Genomic DNA, 19465 nt, shown 5'->3' with positions numbered 1-19465 from the left:
CAGACAGTGAGTGAAATCACTGAAATTCTGCTAACCAAAGTTGCAATATTACAACATTCCTCTAAAAACTTAGTAAAATGTAAAAACCCATTTATTTAAACAACATGTAAAAGGTGGTGGGGGGATTTACAGGTCTTTCAGGGTTTTTTGGGGGTCTTTCAGGGTTAATCCGGCCCTGTCTGCAATAATCCAAAAGCCAATGGAAAATCCTATTGGATTTTGAGGGAACCAGGGTGCTGCTAACTGAGTTGGCCTACAAAAATATGTCATCCCTACAGCACTGTATTGCAAAAATAACTCGATTATTTTTTCAGAAGAAAACTGGTCCATAGAAATGTCATCACCGCAATGTGGTGACATTATAAAATGTGGATATTATGGGAATAATACTAGAATACTGTCTAACACTTGATGGCTGCTCTGTCCTCGTCGTCAGTGAGGAACCTGGGTGTGCTCTTTGATACCAATCTCTCGTTTGAAAGCCACGTTTCTAGCATCTGTAAAACTGCATTCTACCATCTTAAAAATATATCTAAATTATGACACATGCTTTCAATGCAAAATGCTGAACAGTTAGTTCATGCGTTCATGACCTCAAGGCTACATTATTGTAATGCTCTACTGGGTGGTTGCCCTGCTCGCTTAATAAATAAACTCCAGCTGGTCCAAAACGCAGCAGCTCGAGTTCTTACTAGAACCAGGAAGAATGAACATATTAGCCCAGTTCTGTCAACACTGCACTGGCTGCCTATTAAACATCGCATGCTTATTACTTGCAAAGCACTAAATGGTTTGGCTCCCCAGTACTTGAGCGAGCTCTTAACACATTATACTTCATCATGTCTACTGCGGTCTCAAAACTCTGGCCAGTTGATAATACAGAGAATATCCAAATCAACTGCAGGCGGTCGATCCTTTTCCTATTTAGCACCGAAACTCTGGAACAGTCTTCCTAGCATTGTTCGGGAAGCAGACACACTCTGTCAGTTTAAATCTTGACTAAAAACAAACCTCTTTACTATGGCATACACATAGACATCTTTTTATTTATATTTTTCAAATCAGTTAAATGATTGTTTTAGGCTGCATTAACTAGGTCAGCCGGAACCGGGAACATTTCCAATAACACCTGATGTACTCGTTACATCATAAAAAGAATGGCATCTACGCTAATGATAGTCTCTCTGTTTATCCCGAGGTTTACTGCAGTCAGCCGGATTCGGGCCGTATCCAGATCAGATGGAGGACCTGCGCCTAGACATGACCAACGCATCCCCGAAGTGTCTGCAAAGACTGTGTCAATCAGACTCCCCCCTGAATTTGCCTCATCAACACGGCATCCTCAATAAACCCGTCTCCAGTGTGATGACTCCGATCCTTCGAATATTCTTATCTAATAATTGCCTCATCGATACGGCATCCTCAATAAACCCGTCTCCAGCGTGATGACTCCGATCTTTCGAATATTCTTATCTAATAATTGCCAATGAGGTTCATTCTCGTGTTACGCAGCACGTCATATGGATTAGTTTTATGATCTCTTTATGAACATCTTAAAGTGTGCGTCGTTTCAGTTGCGTAACTGTCAAGGGAGTGACAGAAATCCCTCGGATTTCTTAAAAAATATCTTCATTTGTGTTACGAAGATTAACGAAATCTTACGGGTTCAGAATGACATGAGGGTGAGTAATTAATGACAGAAGTTTCATTTTTGGGTGAACTTTCCCTTTAAAACTAAGCTTTTCTTTTCAGGCTTTTTATTTTCTTTATTATGATATTAGGACAGCTGAATTAACCTGACAATTGTCAAAAATGTCAAAATGAGTTTTAATTCAGAAATTAGCATGCTCATCGTAGAAGAGGTGTATTCTAGTATAAATTGCAGTTTTAAAGTATTTTTTTTAACAAATGATGCCATTCACTGCTTAGCAATCACCAGTAATGTTTCCCAGACGCTCCCCCTATCTTTCACTGTACATGCTGAAAGTATTTTAACATCCCAAAATTGCACACTTCACCTTTAAGTCATGTTTTTTTTTACTTGTTTTCTGTACGGCACTGCTTCTGTTTTCTCGTGACATTCTGAATGAACACGAGCCTGTTGTTCAGCGGCAGCTTAAATGAAGCCTCAGCGGGTGGCAACAACCTACATGTTTGAGGAAAAATCTGTCATGTTGGGATACATGTTATTTTCCTCCCAGCATGAATCTACACTCTTGGCTGTGTCTCTCTTTGTCTGTCTGTCTTATTCTTCCTCCCGCTGTGCAAAATGAGCAGCGTCAGCACGTGTGGATATTTCCAGCCCGCAGGAGACACCGCTGAGATCAAGACATGCTTTTACCTGACCGAACACTCATGCTCGAATCTCTTCGGCAATAAGAGCATGTCAGTATACTACATGTTTTACTTTAGCTCTGCTGTGATGTTGTACGTGTGCTATCTTCATGTCAAGAATCTACCACACACACACAACACAGTCTGCAGGGGTTTGGTTTTTGGCTTGTGCTGGATATTGCTGTGGATATTCTCTATGCCGAGTACACTGAATAATTTGTTTGTCACCAACGAAGTGTATTAAATGTGGAAAAATAGTATTATTATTATTATCATTATTATAATTATTAATAAATTATGTTGTTGTATTTAGTTGCTAAGGTCGTTAATGATATATATATATATATATATACAGTAGTGCTGTCAAATCCATAAATCACGATTAACTGCATATATATATATATATATACTATAGATGATCGCTAGAGTCTTTTGGGAGTTGCAAATGGGTTCTGGATAGACGGTTGCAAAGTGGTTCTAAATGGTTGCTAGGATGGTTTCTAAGGCGTTTTTCCATCTTTTTTATCATTTACCAAGTAAAAAAAAATAGTTTCATCAATTAGAAAATGATTAGCACATAGAAGCAAGCAAAAACCTGCTTTCTTAAGTCTGAAATTAGGATCTAACAGTTTCTAATATAAATCTCCATGGTTACTAAACAGATATAGGATTCAAGAGTATACATATATAGAGAATACACACACACACACACACACACACACACGCGCGCACACACACTGTATAAATATAGCCCCATATCTCAGAGAAGGGACCAGGTGTAAAACTGTCAGTCAGGTGTACACACACTGATAGATGTGACATATCCATCAAAATGTCACATCCTGAATATGATAATATCAGAACAGGGAGATGATTACATGACCGACCAACTGCGCACACACACACACACACGCACGCACACACACACGTCACAGATGTTCAATTCAGCCTGTGTTAATAAACACTCATGTATAATGTGCATCATGAGTGTGATTTGTAAAGGTAAAGTACTGTACGTATGGAACGGACGCTGTGATGCTGTGTGGATGCTCTAATGGAGGATCTGCAGTGTGTGTTTGACCGCGTGCATGTGTGTGTGTGACCGAGGTGAATAATGCATAAATGTAATTTCTGGGATACTGCTGTATAAAATGTGCTTCACTGAGCGGAAGCAAGCCAAAAACCCTGCAGGCAGAGTGTGTGTGTGTGTGTGTGTGTGTGTGTGTGTGTGTGTGTGTGTGTGTGTGTGTGTGTGTGTGTGTGTGTGTGTGTGTGTGTGTGTGTGTGTGTGTGTGTGTGCAATACAAATCATTCAAAACTGCATTAAAAGGTCTCCTATATGTTAAAACAGGAGTTTTTGAATGTCTCTGGATGTCTCATTTTTTACAATGAACATGGAGATTGTTAAATATTGAAATCTGTGCTTGTTTTCAATTATTGACATACAAGTCATCTAATACACCCCTTTTTTCAAAGGACAGATTTGCAATTTCTGAAGTAAAATTCCTTTTAGGAGTCGTAGAGTCTGAAACAAGAGTTATTATTGTTTCTTAAAGGAACCACTATTTTTGAAAAAAGGCTCATTTTCCAACTCCCCTAGAATTAAACGAGCGTGCCTTGTAACCATGGAGACATTTGTGAGAGACGATTCAGAAGATATTAACTTTGGTGCAGATCCTGAACCGTCTCTATTTGAACCGGAATACACTGAAGATTAGGTTGTCACAGTAGTTATGTTGACAGAAGTTAGCCTATTTTCAGGCGCTGTGTAATATCATTGTGCCGCTGAACTCATGGGACGGCTCAACGTTTCTTGATTATTACGCAGGAATGAGAGAATAGTTCCTAGCCATATTGGCCTAGAAAATCACAACTTTTCAGTTTCCGTCGGTCTTAGTACACGATGTAACTACAGAAGAGTCAAGTTTTAAATAGGAAAAATATTGAAACTCTTTGGTCATTTTTGAGCGAGATGCTAACGGTCTAATCAGATTCTATGATCTATGCTAAGCTATGCTAAAAGTGCTACCGCCAGACCCGGAGATCGGCTGAATGGATCCGAAAACGGTAAAACTCAACTGTTTAACTCTAGGGGAGTTGGAAAATTAGCCTATTTTCAAAAAAACTAAAAAAGTGGAGTGTTCCTTTAAAGGGATAGTTCACTCAAAAAATTATAATTAGCCCATGTGTCACGGGTTGGTGTACCAGGAACAGACTGTAGACTCCAAAGCTCTGAATGCAAACTAAAACTTTAATAAAGCTTCTTAGAAACCGGTACAGGGAAAACACTCCAACATAACATAACAGAGACTAGACAAGGAGCGAATGAACAAGAGGAACTTAAGTAGTGGACAGAAACGAGATAATGAACAAGACACAGCTGGGATGAATGAACTAATGAGGGTAATAAGGGAAACACAGAAATGGCGGGAAAGTAGAGCTCGACCAATATATCGGTGGGCCGATATTATCGGCCGATATTAGGCCTTTTCCAAACTATTGGTATCGGCATTTATGATGGCCGATAAATTAACATTTTTAAATATAATAAAAACGGACGAAACATCGCTCAACCACATTATGAGTGTTGGCGTTTCATATTGTGTCCACCAGAGGGCGCTCTACAACCGATTGCCGATTCATGCTGGTGCCGCACACATTCACAACACAACTGAGATCATCTGTGAAGTGCATGGTAAGCTGGCACGAGACATACATTGCTTGAATAACATTGAAAAGAACATCCCCATCAGTTCTCTTAACTCAAACAAGCATTGCCAAGTCCAGTTTTGCTGTTATATGTAAGCCAAGAGTGAAACGGAATTAGCTAGTAAGTTATATCGTGACAGTTTCACAGCATGAGACGCATCTCTTCCCTGCCCGTTATTATGAAAAAGGTTGTTTTACAATATTTTGCAGAATGACGTTGTCCATTTCAAAATTATGGCCTGTCATAGGCTTTAGCTAACCACAAAGCTATAGCTAATGCCATGGCTCTCAGTGGAAGACCGCTAACATTAATGCGCTTGAAAATCACAACTTATTCTGCCGAAATAAAGTAATGATTACTGTATTTATAACTAGTATATGTGTAGTTCCAGTCCCTGCATTGTAAGTTAGGCACACGAGGAGTGAACGAAAGTGCGTTGCAGCATTAACGAGTCACAAAATGGCTTCTATACTATATATATATTTTGCTGTTGTTATTTATCAGAACTTAACTGAACTTCCAGTCTTTCTCAAAGTTATATTTATGAAGCTTACCACGTCTATTAATACTGGTCTCTTTGATTGTTTTGTTTTTGTTATTGTGTTTTCGTCCAAAGGAGGTTTCACATCTTAAGTTTGTATTTTTAATACATTTTATTTATCAGAATTTGAACATATTTTTATGTTCCTCTGTTCTGTTGTGACAATAAAATAAACAAGTTTATTTTTAAACTGCATTATCATATTATTTTAGAGATTCATTAATAACTACACTGTAAAACAAATTTGGTGGGAAAAATTGTGACAATTGATCATTACATATTGGCCCAATAAATGACTTCCAAATAATTATCCCCATGCAAAAAGATGCATTTAATCATAGCTTAAGGTCTTAACTCAAAATTTAAATTGTATATTCACCGAACATATTTAATTGTGCTCAGTCAATCTATGAAGTCGAAGTGAAAAATCCATATTGGCTGAACAAATCCTACGTCCGAAAAACGGTATACGCATGCGCAAAATGCGCTTGAAAAAAACCGTTTGTGTGGAGATTTCAAATGCGGAGACGCGGGAGCGGAGCCGAACCAGCAGGTGCTGAAGACCGAGACACACATTCCCAAGAGAATAGAGATATTCATCTCACAAAAGACGTTGGTATTTAGCACTGAACTTATTCTCCAGAGCTTTGCTTTATGACCCGGTATGAAGTTTAAAAGACATTTTGTAGAATCACGAGTTCATGCATTCATTGGTTTCATGAGTGTTCTCGTTTACTCTAAGGGTAGCCAATAGTTTTATTTTCCTCATGTCTTATATGTCTAAAATGATAGGTAATAAGTAAATTAAGTCATTTGTGTGATATATGCGGCATGCGACCGTTGAACACAGTGCCGGAGATTGCGTTTGGCGTCGACCTCTTTCAGGGCTTGAGTTATTGCCTTTTAATATCAAACACGTCAAGCTCGATTTTCTTATTCATCCATTCATTCGTCTCATCCTCATTATATAATGAAGTAACTTCTGTTCTGTCATTTGCCAGATGTGATGCAGGGAAACTTTGCCATTAATGTTAGTTTTTATTTTTATTTGCAGGTTTTTAGCCTATGCCGCGTTTTCTTCATCCTGTTATGCAGAAGACTTCTTGAACATTCAGAGTTTTTCCTTACTGAAAATAAGGTATTTTCACCAAATATCCTGTGTTGAAATTTACTTTTTAATAAAGTAATGTGATAACATGTCAACCCTGTTGTCTGTGTTCTGTATTTTGCCTAATATATTTATGTTTTTAGTAATTTTTGTCTTTTGAGACAGTGAGAAATAAACAATTGTTACTACAATTTAAAATATTTAATTGGACCAACCTCACAGTTTCCCTGTAAAACATTTCTCCAATTCAAAATTTTCTAGTGACTGATCACATCTAAATGTTTTAGTTGGCCAAATTGAAAAATTTAGATGTGAATGGTCACTAGAAAATTTTAAATTGGAGAGGCCTGACATTTTTTACAGTGTTGGTAAATTAAATTTTTCCATTGGCTCAACATATTATTTCTAATTGAGCCCATGTTAACAGGCTGTTGACACAATTGATAAAATTCAATTCACAGAAATTAAATTTGGCCAATTGAAAAATTTAGATGTGACCAGTCACTAGAAAATTTTGAGTTGGGAAGATTATAAATTTTTTACAGTGTACAAATAACTAATGTAAGGGAAAGTTTTTTTTATATATATATATATATATATATATCGGCTGATATATCGGAATATCCGATTTTTAATCACCAAATATTTGTATTGGTATCGGCCTTTAAATTCCTTTATCGGTCGGGCTCTAGTCAAAAGGCCTTTAACCCCCAGAGCCGTGTGGAGCACTTTTATGATGGATGGATGCACCTTTATGGACTTCAAAACAGAAACAGCAATTCACTGCCATTATAAAGCTTGGATTAGCCAGGACATTTTTAATATAACTCTGATTGTATTCGTCTGAAAGAAGAAAGTCATATACACCTAGGATGACTTGAGGGGGAGTAAGTCATAGGCTAATTTTTATTTTTGGCTGAACTAAACCTTTAAGACATTTAAAAAATATATATATATATTTTTAATTTTTATTAAAGTCAATATACTAACCAACATGCAGGAAGTGATGTGAGCATAAAACAGGAAATTACATCAAGGACTCCTGTAGACCCTAATGAACCAGATTTTGTATTTTTTTTAATGAGATGGTAAGGTTTGTTTGGTTTGTTGAATGTTCGTTATTTTCACAATTAAAAAATGCTCAAAAATAAGACATGTATACAACATGACATAAAAAAATGACATTTTAGATTGAGTTTACGCTACTTGACATTTAGAGACAAAATATTTCTTCAAAAATGTAAAAGCCCAGCGATAACACAAAATCAAATTGTAATGAATGTGGCACATTTGGTTGTTTGGAGCAGCGAACATGATCATTTAGCCAAACATTACATATCATCTCAAACACATCTGCATGCTGATTATACTCACAGGTCAAAGCGTAAATTCTGTCTCTCTTCAAAGAAGTAATCGATGATGAATTTGTGCACAAAGTCTGGATTCAGTGTGTTATCGATGACTTCTGTCCTGCCGAACTAGACAACAGAAACGGCATCAGCATGAATAACAGCACTGTACATGAAAGAACACAGGTCTGGAAACACACATTCAGAAACACATTACCTCTCTCCACTCCCTGTTCGCCACCGTCTGAGTGTACAGCACACAAACTGCACAGAAACAAAGTTAAAAGAAAATATATGTGAAAGATGCCTTGATGCATTACAATGTCCCTTTGTTGGAGAGAAGAGTGTAAACAGCAGCCCTGGTTTGTTAATTCAGCAAATGAAGAAATCTAATATGCACAAAAAGAGACACTTTTGAGACATTATTGCCTCATTTGTCTCGCATGCAATGAGAACAGCGGTATCATTAACACACACACACACACACACACACACACACACACACACACACACACACACACACACACACACACACACACACACACACACACACACACACACACACACACACACACACACACACACACACACAGGTGTTATACAAACTGTATATTCTATCACCCATCACAGAAAACTTAATAGTGTATGATTTATAAGCTGATTTCCTCAGGAGGACCCAAATGTGTCCCAACATGGTCAACAATTACTGGTATTACTTTCCTTGGGGATTTTGATCCTCAACAGGGAATACAAGGTACACACACACACACACACATCCGTCTCCCAGGACAGATATGAGTTCAGGTGGGCATAAAGTCACACTCTATAAACTCTACTAGGCTCTAGGGTGCAAAGCCAATATAGAGGTGGAGATTATGCACGCTCGGCGGACGATGATGGTCTTTTTTTAATTAGGCATATTTTTAGACACCGTCTGACGGCAGGTATTGGCTCGTGTTTAGAGGAAGGCCCCCGGCCAGCCAAACAGATGTTCAGAAACGGAATTATTTCAGCCGCCTGCCGTTGCTTGTGATATGAATTGGCGAGACTTGTGAGCGTGTGTGTGTGTGTGTGTGTGTGTATGTGTGTGTGTGTGTGTGAGAGAGAGAGAGAGATCTGCCTCATCTGTCTAAATGCACTCAGAAACTCTTCTAACTTTCATTGTGTCGGATGGGTGTGTAGACACATATGGCGACCTGGGCACTTTCCAAAAATACACACGCATGCACACAATAACATCCACTGAAATTTACATGCGTATATTGCCATATGAGAGCACTGTAAGAGATGTATTCTTTGTTGTCATAGAAACCTCCTTTATATTAGAAGTTGGGGACAACCAGCCATTTCTGGCCTTAAGACCATTCAAGTAGAGCAGAAAAAAAACCTTACATTGCGATATTTTGTTTTTCTGCGATATATATTTATTCGATGACTTGAATAGCTCTATTTGGAAAGAATGAATCATTCCAGATTTTGTAGGGGGGGGGGGGGGGGGTGAATCTGCATAGAAAATAATAAACAAATTACAAGCATAGATAAATACGATAGAACAAAGATAGGAATGAAATAAACAGTGCTTTATGTTTTTTCAGGTACAGAGATTGAATAATTAAATGTCTATTAACACTGCAGAGTCTTCACTGTAAATGAATCATTGTTAAAGCTACAAGAGTGATTTTCTAATCGTTTAGCAGACGCTTTTATCCAAAGCAACTTACAAATAAGGAGCAACCGAAGCAAATCAAGCCAACAATAGGGCAACAGTATGCATAGATATATAGAGTAGTAAGAGTTAGTATTAATGGGTTAAGTGTTGATGATTATTAACGATTAAAGCTGCACTATGCAACTTTTCCGTCCGCTTGAGGTCGCCTATTTAAAACAAAGGCGTAGTTTGATGATGGCATGTTTGAGAGCAGGATCTTGGGACATGTGGTCTTCACCTCACAGCCGGTGGGAAAGAATCGGGACAGGACTCGGGCAGAAATCATGTTGATGTGATTATTAACGTTACTGTAGTCTGAAGCAGAGCAGGAGCGAGTGTTGTGGAGCTGAGGAACCGCTGGAGCGATTGTTAATAAGATGAACGCCACACACGCCTCGCGAGCAGCGGGACTTTTATTATGCCACAGTCACCGGTGCTACTTCCTCTTTTGCGGTCATGAGTGTGAGGTAGCGCAGCTCTGCTGATCATATTAGACACTTCTGAGTGTGTTGATGATGTGATGACGTTACTCTGTGTGTTCTCTCGGCGGCTGCTATGACACTTGTTCACACTGCGGTGAGAGTAAAGCGTTTCTGCAGAATAAAACCGGAAAGCGAGGGGAACGCAGATATGATGTCATCGACAGGCCACACCCTCACACGTCCCGGTTCATTGGGTAAAATAGCAATTTTCTCACGATTTACAAATAGTTGGAAACATTTGGGATATTGTAAGTACTCAACTGAACAAAATATATAACACTGGCCTATTTTACTGAAAAATGTTACATAGTGCACCTTTAATGATTAACAATAATGACAGACAGCAGTAGAATTATTAGGCTGCTGTCACTTTAAGACAGAATGCACGGATCCAATATAAGGATACACATCTGCTTTCTTTCTCAATTGTTTACGTTCACGTAAGCCATAAGCGACTGCGTTTAGGATACTCACTGAGACGGGCATTTCTATATATTTTTGTGTGTATGTGTCCATTCAAGCTAGCCTGACGTCGTCATACTCAGATTCTAGTCAGAATATTAGTCTGATACTGCTCCATTGGGCTGTGATTATGGGGTGCCTCTGCACTCAATTGGATAGACCTACAACCAATCAGAGCAACGGAGTAAGTGACGTATGTTGAGTGGCGCATGGTTTTCAACAGAACTCAACTGCACCCACGCTGGAAGAAGTAGAAGAAGAAGAGGAGTGTAAACGATTTTTGTCGGTGTTGTAAAAAAGAATGTAAGGATACACAGAGAACTTACAAACACCATCATCATTTTTGAGAGAAATAGTAAAGGTGAACGCACATACAAACAAGTTCTCCGTTTAGTAAACAAATTCAAACCAAGCGCTCTTTGGTGACGTGGAAGATTACGTTACTGTTTATCATCTGTCCAAGCCCGCCGTGACAATCTGATTGGTCCTAAACGCTCTGGTTCCAGCATAGTTGCTCCACAACGGATCAAGTCCAGACCGAACTTCCCTCAAATGTTGTGGGCGGGGCTAAGTTCGGCTGGCATCCAGGCTACGTTCAAGCACAAATAGAGAATGAAATTCTGTAATCACGCAGAGCAAATCTTTCGCATCTTCTTGCGCTAGAATGGTTTAAAATCACTTAAATATTTAAACTGACAGAACCAAAAACTAAACTTTCGCTCTATGATAGTCAAACTTTGCAATTAATTTGAGAATCATTTGCGTTTCGAACCACATCGCGATATCGATGCTAAAACAATGTACCTTGAAGCCCTACATTCAAGTATGCCATTTCACACAAATATATCCTTGATTTGATTTGTGGGATAACCTGTATAGTGTAACTATCTGATAATGTCGTCGTGATGGTTCAGCTCACGCAGGGAAGCCCACAGATTCTGCTGAATAAACTAATCTCTTTCTTTGTATCAACTCAAATTTTTTGTTTAAATGAACTCAACATTTTACGGCTAGGTTCAGGTTAGGCTACTTTAAGTTAAACCAACAAATCATTTCTGTGCACTGTTTTTGTCTAATGCCACATCCACAATTTTACGTTTTGATTTAAAAATTTAATTTTCAAATGAAAATAATGTTTTCTAAAGTGTCTTCACGTTCTGTTTTTGCTGGAGGAAAACAATAGTGGGATGAGGAGTGAACACGACGGGGATGAGCCGAAGCCTGCTGCCGTATTCATATGAGGTTTAAAGTGGACTGAGACAATTTGTGTACAGATTACGGGGGCTGAGTCGAAAAAGGGCCCAGTGACGCCCCTGGTGCCGGCAACATGTGACACAAGAAAAAGTGAGGGTACGCTATTTAAAAATATAGACGTGCCGGTACTGCATACTGGCCCACTTTGAATGCTGCTATTAATATTATAATACATTAGAGTTCATATGAAAGATAAGTATTTTTTATGGGGTGGGGGTTACAGGAGTTAGTTTGTGGGGGACAAGCTGTGTTAGTGAGCACTTCTCCTTTGCCAAGATAATCCATCCACCTCACAGGAGTGGCATATCAAGATGCTGATTAGACAGCTTGATTATTGCATAGACGTGCCTAATGGTGAATTCACACGGACGCGAATGACGCGATTCGCGCGAGTGATTTACATGTTACGTCAATGCAAATTGACGCGAATAGACATCCTGCGGTGCGATTCGCGTGAATTACACGGCGTGAATTGAGCGTTTGACACGTGATTCGCGCGAATTGAGCGAATCGCCCGAGTTGAAAAATCTAAACTTTGGCGGATATTCGCGCCGCGTTAACCAATCAGGAGCTTGCTCTAGTAGTGACAACGATGAGGAGAAAATCTGTGATAACATTAAATTACATGAAACACAACCCAGTCTATTTTTGTTAAATGCAAGTTTATGTATGATCAATAATACAAAAGTATAAGTAAAAGGTATAATAAGCTATACATGAAATGAAGCAAACAATTCAGTCAAACATTCAAAGTCAGTGCTAGTCGGCTACAACTGTAACGTAAAGTTAAATAGCCTAAAAATAAAAAAGTAATGAAACTTCACTTTGCCCTCAGCCTAAACGATTTGCCACAAATTATAGATCCATGAGACCAAAGATTTCCCGTTACATACACACAAGACGAATTATAGCTCGAGACACCACAGAGATTTCAGAGCCAGCGGCAGACGGCAGAAGGACTGGCCGAGGAAAGGCTGCTCTCGCCGGGGTTAATGAGCGCCCGGTGATCCGCTGGAGCTCACAACTCCGAAAACGGCAGATAAAATGTTCAAATAGGCACTCTTTTTATAAATAAACCACAGATTTGCGCTTTAAACAACTACAATATCGCCTGAAAAAGTCTTAAAACTACGTTTTGTCACACATTAACAGTAGAATTTTAACAAAAAAGACGTGTAAACACAGCCCATGTCCGCCATTTCTCAACGAGACGAGCCGGCTGGCAGAAGCCCCTCCCATGACGCGAATTTGCGTCTGTTGTGAAATGAATGTCAAACGCGAATGAAGCGAGTAAACTCAAAATGTTCAAGTGTCCAACTTTGCGCGAATAGCACGAATTATTTGCGTCGTTTGCGTCCGGTGTGAACGCTACATTAGGCTGGCCATAGTAAAAGGCCACTCTAAAATGTGCAGTTTTATCACACAGCACAGTGCCACAGATGTCGCAAGTTTTGAGTGAGCGTGCAATTGGCAATGCTGACTGCAGGAATGTCCACCAGAGCTGTTGCCTGTGAATTGAATGTTCATTTCTCTAGCATAAGCCGAGAATTTGGCAGTACACCCAACCGGCCTCACACACGTGTAACCACACCAGCCCAGGACCTCCACATCCAGCATCTTCACCTCCAAGATCAAAAACAAAAGTGTTGCGCTTATAATTTTGTTCAGTGTATGTGTCTCATTAACGGAAACGCAGTCTCCAAGATAACCTCATAATCTTTGTAATTTTTAGATATGTAAATGCAGTTTTATCACCATCAGATTTTGTGTTATTGCATCTATTAAAGTAACGGTTTTTGTTCAGAGTTTCGGCCACAATCTCGGCTCATCCCAGTTCATTTCCCTGAAGTTGTTTGCTCTGGTGATCAGTTCTGACTGAGAAAACGCGCACTGATACAGAACCTGATTTCACCGAATGATTTCACATCTTTGTTGATCCTGGAACAACATTCCAATCAACCAATCAGATTTGAGGGACAAGCTTACAGTTTAAAGGATTAGTTCACTTTTAAAGAAACTTTTGCTGATCATTTACTCACCCCCGTGTCATCCAAGATGTCCATGTCTTTCTTTCTGCAGTCAAAAAGAAATTAAGGTTTTGGATGAAAACATTCCAGGATTTTCCTCCATATAATGGACTTCAATGGGCTCCAAACGGTTCAAGGTCCAAATGACAGTTTCAGTGCAGCTTCAAAGGGCTTTAAACGATACCAGACGATGAATAAGGGCAAAACCATCAGTTTCTGCCAGAAACCCAGCAGTATTTATGCTATTATTTTACCTCTTTTCAGACGAACGTGATCATCTCTGAGCTCCGCCATAACTTCCGCTAAGTGAGGTCAAAATACGAGTGTGGTCATAGATGTATCGATCGTAGATGCCTCATTAGGGCCTGCACGGATCAGTAGAATGAGGCATCTGCAGTCAATATATCTATGACCACGCTCGTATTTTGACCTCACTTAGCGGAAGTTATGGCGGAGCTCAGAGATGATCACGTTCGTCTGAAAAGAGGTAAAATAATAGCATAAATACTGCTCGGTTTGATCGTTTCACTAGATCAGACCCTTATTCATCGTCTGGTGTCGTTTAAAGCCCTTTGAAGCTGAACTGAAACTGTCATTTGGACCTTGAGCCGTTTGGAGCCCATTGAAGTCCATTATATGGAGAAAAAACCCTGGAATGTTTTAATCCAAAACCTTAATTTCTTTTCGACTGCAGAAAGAAAGACATGGATGACATGGGGGTGAGTAAATTATCAGCAAAAGTTTATTTAAAAGTGAACTAATCCTTTAAGTTTAGGCTCACAGCCAAGGTTAGGAGCTTCTACATCAGTGTTATTCAACTATCATTTCCCTCTGCTTTTAGGGATAACTTATGGGTAGGGTTAGGTTTGGAGGTGGAGATTTTCGGACAGGAATGTTGTTCGAGGATTGTTCAAATATGTTGACCCAGAAACGCTTCTAACTCGGCAAAATCAGGACGTGCCGCCCTGATAGAGAAGCATGTCCACTGGCTGCAAACTGCATTTATTATAACCAATCACGAAAGTCGATATTGCGCAACCAACCGTAGAATACTCCGCTGCGTAATTATATACCTTTTTTTTGTTGTTGTGCTGAACTCGGAACGCTTTTGCAGGCTATTGAGTGAATAAAAGATAGAAATCCCTTTCATGTCCATAAAAAACCGAACCAATCTGAACTGGAACGCCATCCACCCTCAAAATTATTAGTTTTTCGAGCAACATGGATGACAATTGAACATGAAAGACAACATGAAAGACAATTTCCAGGGCCTTCATCATCCTCATGAGCTGAACTGTAGTCTTCTTATATGGAGCGGCACATGTGCTGAGTCTGAGCTGTGCTGACGTGATGGGGCCAGTCACGCAGCGCTACAACTCCTCCCAACATACACCGGCCAAAAGACACTGGAATCAGGGACTCCAGACGGCTAAATATAGCCTCAGCGCTCACTGCCTGTGTGTGTGTGTGTGTGTGTGTGTGTGTGTGGGGGGCCGTGCTCAGCGCTTGCTGTCATATTGCAGGCAATATATTTTGTGTGTTTAGGGGAAGGATCATTTCATGTTGCATTGATGTACTTATTCAAGCTTACTTGTGTCATATGCTTTTCATAATAATAAGTCCCATTTACAGTAGGATCTCAAATAAGATTTCTTCTGCACAGCAATGACTGTTCAGCAATGAAATTAACATCCGTATTCTGGTTTATTCTGAGAAAAAACAGGTTCACATGTTCCTATAGCACAACGGGCAGAGCACCAAGTCAAGGGTTTGATTCCCGAGGAACACACATACTCACAGTTTAGCCCTTAAATGCATAAATGTTTCACCGATCATTATTACATATGCGGGTCTTTAGTGACCCGGATCTATATCTAACATGGATAATATAAATATAAAACGTGATCATATAAAACTCTCCTGATATTAGAGTAACAACTACAGAAGAATGAAATAAAGCATATTTTGTTAGTTTTTGGAGCTTGTAAGGGTTCAGTTTGAGCAGATGTTTTATCCCATCATCACTGTCCTCGTCAGAGCTCATTTCCCAGTGCATTCAGCATCTGCCTCATATTCACCATCTCAAACATATTCTCAAAACTATCATCAACATCAACATCTTCAGAATCAATGTTTTGATCGCTGACAGCTTCTTCACCAGATCAAATCAACAAAACAAACACGCCCCTATTTTGATAGCTCCGCCCCACACATACGTCATCAATAAGTGTATAGTTCAATAAGGATAGTTCACACGAAAATGTTAAGTTGCTCCAAACCTGTTGATGGACCCCATTGACTAATTATATAGAAGTATATCGTTCCCTATCCCCTATATAGTGCACTGTCTGATCGTTCCCTATCCCCTATATAGTGCACTGTCTGATCGTTCCCTATCCCCTATATAGTACACTTACTGAATCGTTCCCTATCCCCTATATAGTGCACTGTCTGATTGTTCCCTATCCCCTATATAGTACACTTACTGAATCGTTCCCTATCCCCTATATAGTGCACTGACTGATCGTTCCCTATCCCCTATATAGTGCACTGTCTGATCGTTCCCTATCCCCTATATAGTGCACTGTCTGATCGTTCCCTATCCCCTATATAGTGCACTGACTGATCGTTCCCTATCCCCTATATAGTGCACTGTCTGATCGTTCCCTATCCCCTATATAGTGCACTGTCTGATCGTTCCCTATCCCCTATATAGTGCACTGTCTGAATCATTCCATATTTCCCTATATAGTGCACTGTCTGATCGTTCCCTATCCCCAATATAGTGCACTGTCTGATCGTTCCCTATCCCCTATATAGTACACTGTCTGATCGTTCCCTATCCCGTATATAGTGCACTCTCTGATCGTTCCCTATCCCCTATATAGTGCACTGTCTGATCGTTCCCTATCCCCTATATAGTGCACTGTCTGATTGTTCCCTATCCCCTATATAGTGCACTGTCTGATTGTTCCCTATCCCCTATATAGTGCAATGTCTGATCGTTCCCTATCCCCTATATAGTGCACTGTCTGATCGTTCCCTATCCCCTATATAGTGCACTCTCTGATCGTTCCCTATCCCCTATATAGTGCACTGTCTGATCGTTCCCTATCCCCTATATAGTGCACTGTCTGATTGTTCCCTATCCCCAATATAGTGCACTGTCTGATTGTTCCCTATCCCCTATATAGTGCAATGTCTGATCGTTCCCTATCCCCTATATAGTGCACTGACTGATCGTTCCCTATCCCCTATATAGTGCACTGTCTGATCGTTCCCTATCCCCTATATAGTGCACTGTCTGATCGTTCCCTATCCCCTATATCGTGCACTGTCTGATCGTTCCCTATCCCCTATATAGTGCACTGTCTGATCGTTCCCTATCACCTATATAGTGCACTGTCTGATCGTTCCCTATCCCCTATATAGTGCACTGTCTGATCGTTCCCTATCCCCTATATAGTGCACTGTCTGAATCATTCCATATTTCCCTATATAGTGCACTGTCTGATCGTTCCCTATCCCCAATATAGTGCACTGTCTGATCGTTCCCTATCCCCTATATAGTGCACTGTCTGATCGTTCCCTATCCCCTATATAGTGCACTGTCTGATTGTTCCCTATCCCCTATATAGCGCAATGTTTTACTGAATCGTTCCCTATCCCCTATATAGTGCACTGTCTGATAATTCCCTATCCCGTATATAGTGCACTGTCTGAATCATTCCCTATCCCCTATATAGTGCACTGTCTGATAATTCCCCCTATATAGTGCACTGTCTGCATCGTTCCCTATCCCCTATATAGCGCACTGTCTGATCGTTCCCTATCCCCTATATAGCGCACTGTCTGATCGTTCCCTATCCCCTATATAGTGCACTGTCTGATCGTTCCCTATCCCCTATATAGTGCACTGTCTGATAATTCCCTATCCCGTATATAGTGCACTGTCTGAATCATTCCCTAACCCCTATATAGTGCACTCTCTGAATCATTCCCTATCCCGTATATAGTGCACTGTCTGTTCATTCCCCCTATATAGTGCACTGTCTGCATCGTTCCCTATCCCCTATATAGTGCACTGTCTTAGCATTCCCTATCCCCTATATAGTGCACTGTCTGATCGTTCCCTATCCCCTATATAGTGCACTTACTGAATCGTTCCCTATCCCCTATATAGTGCACTGTCTGATTGTTCCCTATCCCCTATATAGTGCACTTACTGAATTGTTCCCTATCCCCTATATAGTGCACTGTTTTACTGAATCGTTCCCTATCCCCTATATAGTGCACTGTCTGATCGTTCCCTATCCCCTATATAGTGCACTGTCTGATCGTTCCCTATCCCCTATATAGTGCACTGTCTGAATCATTCCCTATCCCCTATATAGTGCACTCTCTGAATCATTCCCTATCCCGTATATAGTGCACTGTCTGTTCATTCCCCCTATATAGTGCACTGTCTGCAGCGTTCCCTATCCCCTATATAGTGCACTGTCTTAGCATTCCCTATCCCCAATATAGTGCACTGTCTGATCGTTCCCTATCCCCTATATAGTGCACTGTCTGATCGTTCCCTATCCCCTATATAGTGCACTGTCTGATTGTTCCCTATCCCCTATATAGCGCAATGTTTTACTGAATCGTTCCCTATCCCCTATATAGTGCACTGTCTGATCGTTCCCTATCCCCTATATAGTGCACTGTCTGATCGTTCCCTATCCCCTATATAGTGCACTGTCTGATAATTCCCTATCCCGTATATAGTGCACTGTCTGAATCATTCCCTATCCCCTATATAGTGCACTGTCTGATAATTCCCCCTATATAGTGCACTGTCTGCATCGTTCCCTATCCCCTATATAGCGCACTGTCTGATCGTTCCCTATCCCCTATATAGCGCACTGTCTGATCGTTCCCTATCCCCTATATAGTGCACTGTCTGATCGTTCCCTATCCCCTATATAGTGCACTGTCTGATAATTCCCTATCCCGTATATAGTGCACTGTCTGAATCATTCCCTATCCCCTATATAGTGCACTCTCTGAATCATTCCCTATCCCGTATATAGTGCACTGTCTGTTCATTCCCCCTATATAGTGCACTGTCTGCATCGTTCCCTATCCCCTATATAGTGCACTGTCTTAGCATTCCCTATCCCCTATATAGTGCACTGTCTGATCGTTCCCTATCCCCTATATAGTGCACTTACTGAATCGTTCCCTATCCCCTATATAGTGCACTGTCTGATTGTTCCCTATCCCCTATATAGTGCACTTACTGAATTGTTCCCTATCCCCTATATAGTGCACTGTTTTACTGAATCGTTCCCTATCCCCTATATAGTGCACTGTCTGATCGTTCCCTATCCCCTATATAGTGCACTGTCTGATCGTTCCCTATCACCTATATAGTGCACTGTCTGAATCATTCCCTATCCCCTATATAGTGCACTCTCTGAATCATTCCCTATCCCGTATATAGTG

The 19465-nt window shown here is 40.3% G+C and overlaps 1 protein-coding gene across 1 annotated transcript in view; it reads right to left on the bottom strand.

Annotated features, from left to right (window-relative positions):
* Positions 1-19465, bottom strand: part of cpne8 (copine VIII) — a gene marked incomplete at both ends in the record, with an annotated part of 105422 nt that overhangs the window by 64772 nt on the left and 21185 nt on the right. Inside the window, 2 exons of the mRNA XM_079809780.1 lie at positions 8068-8171; positions 8260-8306. Of these exons, the coding sequence (XP_079665906.1) occupies positions 8068-8171; positions 8260-8306 (151 nt within the window). The remainder of the gene's footprint in view (positions 1-8067; positions 8172-8259; positions 8307-19465) is intronic.

The sequence above is a fragment of the Gobio gobio genome (assembly GCF_949357685.1).
Source record: "Gobio gobio genome assembly, chromosome: 25".
Taxonomy (NCBI): Eukaryota; Metazoa; Chordata; class Actinopteri; order Cypriniformes; family Gobionidae; genus Gobio; species Gobio gobio.
The sequence above is the reverse complement of the archived record's forward strand: the minus strand, read 5'-3'. Positions and strand labels throughout refer to the sequence as shown.